Source organism: Acyrthosiphon pisum, chromosome A1, assembly GCF_005508785.2.
Source record: "Acyrthosiphon pisum isolate AL4f chromosome A1, pea_aphid_22Mar2018_4r6ur, whole genome shotgun sequence".
NCBI lineage: Eukaryota > Metazoa > Arthropoda > Insecta > Hemiptera > Aphididae > Acyrthosiphon > Acyrthosiphon pisum.
In genome coordinates, this window is record NC_042494.1 from 65,145,727 (window position 1) to 65,155,402 (window position 9,676).

Sequence of the window (9,676 nt, forward strand, 5' to 3'; positions counted from 1 at the left end):
TAGTTAATATATAGTGATCAATCAGAGTTGGAACATATTTTTTTTTTGTATACCGCATTACAGTTTTCCATTCAGTAAACTTAAGTCCAGCTTATAAGGTATTCTTTTGAGTTATTTCTTCAAACCATAAATAACACACATGGACATTAGTACAAATTTGATGAAAAAAAAAACTTTCAGGTGAAATACTATTATTAAATCGTTAAGTTTTATAAAATGTCAACCAGGCTATTATGAATCATAAAAATAACTTTAACAAATGTAAAATATAAAAACAAAATTTGATATTAATGTGTTTTTAAGCTAATGGACAGCATATAAATTCCGAGTGAATAAATGTGACTTAATGACTTTTTTTCGGGAATCAAGTGTAAAATAATACATTTTTTATTCTTAATTAAAAAGATACCTTCATAATTTATTTGAATTTTGTTGCTTTAGTATAATTTTAATATTCAAAAGCAAAGTCTTACATATCAATACTATATAATATAGATATATATTACATATATATATTAAAATAAAAGTATATTTTATTTTCTCGAAATTTGATGAACAGTTTTCAACTTTTCAACTTACTCAAAGTTATATCTTATAAATTCAAAACCATAATATACAAACAAATTCTTTAAGAGCATTTTAAATTAATTTATGAATTAGTAATATTTTGTTTTAAATTTTCACTTGAAGATAATTTTAATTTTGTATTTATACATAACAGAGGATTGGAATAATAATTAGGATCGCTAGTTTAGGTAATAATAATTTATTATTATGAGTTTTACAGTTATAGCCTACGGTTTCAAAATGAAAATAGAATATTTTCCTTGACCTTTATTTCATATAAGTAAACATAATTATTTATTCCATTCAGTTTATTTGAATTTAATAGTATGAACTAAAAGTGTAGCCTTATAATATATTATGTATAAAATCAATAGTAATAGGTGATAATGATACTTATTACCTACTGTTAGAGATTATTATTGTTATTATTTATTTACAAAATACAAGAATATTACATAAATAACATATTACATAATATAGTGTAGGTACCTACTAGAGTACAATGTATAATGGGCTTAACTGAGCAAGCTATGTGACCAATGGTGACTCCTGACATGGTGGCCTGTCATAGTATAATTGTATAATATTTTAACATATTAAACTATGTATTATTGTATTATATATTTAATATATATATATTACAAGGTACAAACAACTCGTTGTAATTAAAACATTCAAGAGAATGTCAGGACACTATTTGTTTCTCTTGCTGACCTACGCGCAACTTAGAAAATTTGTAGAACCAATCCTGTGTTGTTAGCTTTATTATTAGAACAAATTGACCTATTATCAAACTTAGGGGTAACTATATATTATCTAGGACACCAGCTCATAGGTTTTTTTTGATATTTTAATTTTAAAGTGAGTTATAACTTTGTAACAAATAACAATTTTCAAATGTTCATAAGTCATAACTACCTATAAAATTAAAATGCCAATAAAAGGCTTTGATGTGCCCTAGATAATGTTCTCGTCTATAAGTTTGATGATAAGTCAATTATTAACTTAAATAATATTAAAGCTAACAGCACAAAATTGGTACATACATACATTATTACATCTTACATCCCTTTCGAGTAACTAATTATTGGTGGTCAACAATTTCCACTCTCCACCCCCTCTACCACTTCCACGTGACTTGGTTAATTGTTTTTAATTATGAAAATATTAAAGTTTACCGACTTTCTTCAGTTAAATTGATGATGAAAATCGTTTTTATTTTGCATATTATTTGTGGTTTGGAATTAAATTCACCCCCTTGCGGAGTTAAGTAAAAACCACTACTGTGTTGTTCTAATCGATTCTACTTCAATTTAATTGCATTATTTATGTTTTATAGGTGTGCTTAATGTTTATATAACATCGATTCACCTCATTTATACATACGTACTATTTGTTTCCAAAAAAAATTACAATACGACTGTTTTATATGTTATATCGGTATCTATGCAGTCAATATCTTTACTTCACCTCCTCCGACAGTCCCATCTACCACGGTCCACGGCCCGCTGTTTTGTAATAATGTAGATATCATATTATACTCTTTTCTCTTAATTTATTTTGTTTTTTGTGTACCGCATTTCGCTACGAATTCAAATTTCAGTCGTCCATACTACTATTGAACATTGACGGAGATCGTCGCGCTCTATACTTCTACAGTTCTACCCTACATAACATAATGCATACATATATAATACATACAGAAATAAATATACATATTTATACATAGGAACTGTGAACGTCAACAAATAGTTCTAATTCCTAATGGATATAATATAATTGTCACGCACTCACGCAGATGAAATGAAAACGGCTAAGATGTATCTTGACGTTTTAATTTTTTTAGGTAGGTTCTATGGTTTTAATTATTTGTTTTTATTTTCAGAAGGGGAAAATCTTCTTAGAGACTTGGAGATATTGAGAGACCGCGCTGAGTACTTCGCTAGGCAAAGCCGTCATATTAATTCGTTGGATGGTGTAGGTTTTGGGCAGAGCAAACGATTTGACACCCTCAGGTAATGTATTTTACAATTAATAAAATTATAGATGTTTTAATATAGGTACCTAGATTTGCTTTCGGAGGCAATTCGAGTACACCCGAATGGTCTTCTCGAATCACCTTTCTTTAGCATACGGTATGCTGCATACCTATATTATTAATTAATATTATATCGATAGTTGCATACATGTGTACCTACCTACTACCTACTATTATTTTTAAAACATGTAGTATTTCCCGGCCATATGAATTTGTAGATCACTAATTATTAGCTTAAGATTAGTTGACAATCGTTCTCAATATCGCCAGTTAAACATAGTCAGTTTTGTTTGCGTGACCAAAATTTCAATAATTAAAAGTATTAGTAAATACATTTAAACCTTTGAACTAATTAAGATACAACATAACCAACTTACATTTTAACTGCACATATGTGCTACATACACACACACACACACACACACACACACACACACACACATCACACATTATACCTTTTTGACTTATTTAATATGCGTATAATAGCATAAAACTATCATGTTTTCATATTATATTATTAACTAGGGATAATAATGCCGAACAATTTCCGGAAAAAAACTTTGTTTCTCTCAAAGCCCAGGGAATATGGTTTTTAAAGAATTTTAAAACAACACAATATATTTTCTGAAAAAGTTTAATTAACGTTTTTAATAAAACGTTTTCGCTACCTGTTCAGCAACATGCGTCGTTCAGTTAGACCAAAGTCTATCTCATTCAAACAAGCGGGATTTATCCAAATTGGATATTTTTTTCTTTTTTTTACTACAGTCTGCACTTTAGCACACGTCCAGGTCCGTTCATTATGACAATTTAGTTTAATAGAAGTTTTGTGTATAAATATAATAATAGAATCTGTTATTGATCGTTAATAATAATTATTTACATTATACGTAGGTAGGTACATTATACCTATTGCGTTTATTCAAAATATATCTGCGTTTCTTCGATACTATGTCTGAATCATAATATATTATGTTATCTTACAATAATATTATTTGTTTCAATAGCCAAAAGCCTGTTGGTCCTGGGTATTGTGATGTTTTGTTTACAGTCAATAATAATCCTCAGCGGTTTGTTACAAAAACACGATAACAACAATATGTTCTAAACTACTACCAAGTTTTTACTTAGAACATTTCAAATTAATTTTTTTCTTGCGATCAGTGCTTATCCCGATTGGTTTTCGACTACAATATAGCCATGCGGTTTTTATTGGCATCGGGCGACAATGGTTTTTCTTAATATGTTTACGCTCGTATGACAATGCACTTAAAGTCTTAAACATAATTAGATAAATGCCATCATCAAGGGCGAATTCAGAGTTCTTTCTCAGAGGTTTTTGGGATTTAAGGGAGGGGAAGTATTGGAAAAAATAATAATTTAATGTAGCTATTACGATAAAGGATGAAATAACAGGGGAAAAAATTATATTTTTAGGACGTTGGGTAATTCAAATAAAAAGTACAATGGATAAATTCAAGACATCCCTTATCCGTAAGGAGTAAATTCGATTATTGAAAATGTAAATTCAAAAATAAATAAATGTTAAGTATTAAAATATTTTACACGTCATATTATTCTATACCTACAAGCTACAATAAATTGTATTACATTTTCGTTTTTCTAAAATATAGATAAGTACCTACACAAAAAAAAGACCTATTTAAACCTATTTTAAAAACTTAGAAAATTGTGGATAAAGAAACGAATAGTACCGACCATGTAAATGAGTAAATAATTGTACCCAAAAAGTATGTTTTACATTTTATTAGCTAAATAATAGTCACACGCGTGATCAATAGCTAGTTGAATATAATATCATTCCGTGTTATTTCCTGACTAGTGATATACAATAAACATTGTTATGAAATTTTATAGTTCACAAATCACAACCGAATAGAGATATTATATTCGCAACTATGTATAATATGATCTATTACGTATTAGGTTAACTTTTGGCTCAATTTTCCTAGGAAAAAAATTGTGAACAGATAATAATAGAAATAAATATAATAACAAATAATTTCATACCAATCCATTCAAAACACATAATTTTTTTAATTTTTCTAGACGGGTAAACTGTAGCATCTTATATATGAAGAGTCTCTCTAATAATTGTTTGGTTTTTTTTTATACACTCATGATTTCAAACAGAAACTTTTTTAGACAGCGGAGTAATGGAAATTAAATTATATTATAGGTATTTTTTATATAGCATCTGGTCTCTGCGCAGAGAACGCGATTATCGTAATATTATATTGTTTTATAGTAGGTAAATAATATTATAATATAATATGTTATCTTTATTTAATCTGTGATTATATAATATAATAGGTATAGTGACCACGTCTTGCGTCCATATAAAAATATATTTATAATATATTAATATATAATACTAATATGGTTGTATAAATCATATTTATAATTTATGTATAATATCATGTTCCACTGAGAATCGGTTGACTGCATGATTCTAGGTATTATTCCCTGATTTTACTTGGATTTTATTCACACCAAATATACCTATATATCACTCATTAGCCCTCTTATACTGAATAGAACTCCGTTGCACCGTTGATTCTATAGTATGTATATTATGATCCACTGTATGTTGTAAATTTTTTCAGTGGCGTATCTTTCGGTGGCCAAAAAAGAAACTTTGATGAAATCGACCGCAGCGGGTTCGACCGGTTCGTGAAAAAGAACTTTGACGAGATCGACCGCAGTGGTTTTGACCGGTTCGTCAAGAAGAACTTTGACGAGATCGATCGCAGTGCTTTCAATAGCTTCGTGAAACGCCCCAACAAGGTGCCAGCGGCCAATTTGGAATAGACGCTGACTACGCACGCGCAAACACACACGCACACCCAAACACACTTACATACGTCATAATAACAATAACTATAATCATATATCATATACTCACTCAAAGTAGATCCACATCGCCGCGACATAGTTACAGTGTAATATGAATAGTGTAGGAATGGTTTCATAATCCACTGCATAGCATTACGATATTAATTATATATATTAAAAATATAATAATAATAATAATAATAATAATAATAATGATAGTTAATAATATGCGTCATGATGATGTATAATAACGATGATCATCTAAAGTCCACATTCACCTCTTTTGTTTTGTTGTTTGGGCAAATGCGCGCGTGCCATTTTACTGATATATACCCCACCTTAAACCTATAAATATGTACTGTAGAAAAGGAATTGAATCCGCTAGTAAAAAACATTTTAATGAGTAAATTTTATTATAATTTTTGACGTGGTTGTGTGTTAGTCATCGAATAAAAAAATAAATATTAAAATTAAAATAACTTTAACTATAAACAATTTTCTGTTTTTTTTAAAATTTTTTTTTTATCATAGATCTGTTTGTGAATCTCATCAACTATATAGTCATTATTATAAAATTATAACACATAATAATATAATACATACACATAGATATATATGTATGTTACCGTTAATTTATAATTACATTAATTTATAATAATAATTCTATGTACTTTGAATCTCTGAAAATGTATTAAATTTTATTAGATCATAAAACATTACAAATGTGTTTTAATTATTCAACCTTTTTCACACATTACTTTGTGTGTACGATCATAATGGTATAATCGATATAGACGCAATACAATAAATACATGGTATATTGGTATATATAGGTACCTCTCATATCAATAAATAGTGCACGCGACTGACTATTCCTATCTCTTGAACAGATTTTCATCACAAAACTTTCGCCTTCTCAGCATAATTGCTGTGTTGACAATCTGAAGTTCTTGAACATAATATACGCACGTAAGTATGTATAAAATTATCTGCATGAACAAAAATGAATTGCCTAGGTACCCAATTTTATCGATACGGGAATCACCGCAATGAACTAACACAATAATGATAAAATTCCGAGCGCTATAATTATATGATTATAATTTTTATTTTTTAAACTTACTTTGAAAAGTAGCCTATAAAAATCTCTCAACATTTATGATTACGATTAAAATAGATACATGGAATATCTCGAATTATAATAATTACGTTTTTGCATTAACTAATGTGTTTTAAATAAAACTATATCTCGTTTGTCATTTTTAAAAATTATAATATATTTATAGTATATTCAGTTTGAGGTACACAAATTAATTAACTTAAAAATATATAGGTTATCTCAACTCAAAATTTTCATTGACAAATCTATTATTAATTCATGCTTATTATTATTTTTTTAAATGTATAATACATTGTTATAGTATTAGGTATATTATTAATAGGTGCGTATCATAAAGAAGAAGAAAATGCATGTTCACATCAATACAATTTTAACTTTCCATCTTGAGACAGAATATTTGGGTGATGATGATTAATCGACGACTTTTGGTAGGTACCTACAGTATATTTTCATAGTGTCAAGAAAAATCATTTTATTTACCTACATTAATAATTCGAACATTTATATAAGGTAATAACTAATAAATATATCCAACTATTAATGTTTTACCTAAGGTCAGGGTCCTTTAGGTACATATTGGGACTATAACTCAATACCAAGTAGGTAGATGGTTGTTTGTTGATATGTAGGTCACTAAGGAAAATATTTAAAATTAAACTTAAAAAGCTTAAAAACTGGCGTAAAAAAGCGATATATATACAGCGATAGTTGTAGGTGCAAGCACCTATGTAAGAAACAAATAGTTGTATTAAAAGTGAAACAGCGATGGCAATCATATTGTTTAATTAAAAATAGTAAACAAAATAAGTTGGAATTTATATGGACAAAATATATAGAAACGATCGATAATTTTCAACTTAATGTAGAAAAATCATAGTCAAATACTTTACTTGAATTGAGTGAATTGAATGTGTAAAATCAAAATGGATATACCCATGGAAATAATTTAAAACTCATAGGAATAAGGTACACTGCACAGTATACAATAATAAATAATAAAAGTTTATTGCAACAGCATCAATTTAACATGGTTAGATAGACAATATAGATAACAAAAATTGCAACTCATCTTATAAGCAAATAAGCTTCAATGCGGATGAGTTGAGTTCTATTAAGGTATAACAAAAGTGCAAAATATATATAAAAAAAAAAATAAGTTACAAATTAATTATTCCAAAAATACAAAAACAATAAATCTAAGATAGAACACTAATTACATGAATTTTATATTGATTAAAATTAATAAAAGAAAAAACATTTATATTATATACTCGTAATAATAAAACACCTTTAATAATAGAGCTTTGAATACCAAGGATAATGGAAATATTCTATAATACAGTACCTATACATACCGAATAAGTTTTTTGTTTTGAAATTAGATTTTATGAAACATTATAATCGCGATTCGCCAGAGTCTATGAGTTATAGATTTTCTTCGACTCTTAGAGGATCGGCCTTTATAGGTAATTCGTTTTTACCGTTTTTACCAAAATTACAATTTTTATTTGATATTTTATATGTATAATTATGTACATTATACAGACATACAGTGTTTAAAACATACAGATTTTTATATTTGCATATTCGTAATCAAATATAAAAAGATAGTGCACGCAAGCGAAATATAAGCTTAAAATATGACTTAATTTGTCTTTATAATAATTATTGTACTAATAAAAGTTCCACACCTGCTGCAATTTAATAGAACTACGCCAATGAGTACCTACTATCTATAATTATTTAGCTCCCCGCACGTGCAGTTCTTCTGAAATATTTAGATAATTGCGAGGGAAATGTCGAACATTTTATAACATGAAAAAATGAACTTAAATAAAAAAATTAACAGCTGTCTAAAAACAAAATGCTAATTTTTGATAGGTATATAGTAATATATATATAACATATAATATATATAATATATAATATAATATAGTTATTAAATAATGAATGTACCTATAAATTATTTAATGTATCTAATTTTGATTCTGGGCGGAACGAGGAAGCTAGTGGTTTTACAATGATTTATTTTTTTTAAATTCTTTTTTATCCTGTAAACAAAATTTCTACTAGAAGGAGTGCTTCGATTTTAATATACAGTACCTTATATTTTTAGTAAATTTGATCAAGATGGTATTTTAAAGAGGTCATTTTTTGATTTTCTCAATAGTTTTTTAACTCCGTGGGAAAAACCACCAAAATACCCTATTGTTAAGTTATTTTTTTCTTACGCTTTGTTTATCATCATAAAAACTAATACAATTTTATAATAACTACTAAAAGCATGACAATTTATGAATTTATATTTATTCAATTTACTATTGAACATAAACATAATTTATGAATAAAAATGTTAATAATTTAGTTTTAAATTAATGTAACAATCCTTATTTGTAACTAATGGTCTTTGTTGTCGATGTTATTTTTGAGATCAATAAAAAAAAAAAAAAAAATTTATGAATCTAATTTCAAATTATATAATATTATTTATTAAACATACTAATTTCAATATTTCAATTTATATATTGCTACATAAAATTAAAAATTGTTACACTGATCCTCCACTCAGAATCGTTTTTTATGTCAAAAACGATATTTAAACTTTAAAGTTAATTTTTGAACTACCTATAAGCAGTATAAAAATCATATTTACAATTTTCCTACCTACTAATGTTTTGATATTTCTACCATTTTTTAATCACTTCCTGAGCTTAGAATACTGTTTTTGAATGTAATAATTAAAATATCATTAGATTTATTTTCAATACTGTTAAAAATTATACATTAAACATTATCGAGAGTAAACAATTACTGGAAAATCTCCGTTTATAGGATCATACAATAATTATAATATAGGTAACCTAGGCTCAATTAATTTTCTATTGTATTATCACACTTTTTATCTTTGATAATTTAATGGGATTTTATTCTAACCTTACTATAACCCTAACCATAATGGATTCAAATAAAAAAAAATGCGATTATCTCAAATTAATATTTCTTCAGAAGTAATAGTTATAATAAATGCCAAATATCTGTTTCTGCCATCATTATTAATTATTATCATCAACAAAAAATTGGATTTTTATAAAAAA

At 26.9% G+C, this 9,676-nt stretch overlaps 1 protein-coding gene across 1 annotated transcript in view; it reads left to right on the forward strand.

Moving 5' to 3' along the window:
- The window catches only part of LOC100163447 (orcokinin peptides type A), a 52,501-nt gene extending 46,324 nt beyond the window's left edge, over nucleotides 1–6,177 (forward strand). The window contains exons 4-5 of the mRNA XM_001947427.5: nucleotides 2,453–2,582; nucleotides 5,233–6,177. Of these exons, the coding sequence (XP_001947462.1) occupies nucleotides 2,453–2,582; nucleotides 5,233–5,437 (335 nt within the window). The 3' untranslated portion in view covers nucleotides 5,438–6,177. The remainder of the gene's footprint in view (nucleotides 1–2,452; nucleotides 2,583–5,232) is intronic.
- Nucleotides 6,178–9,676: the final 3,499 nt, after the last annotated feature.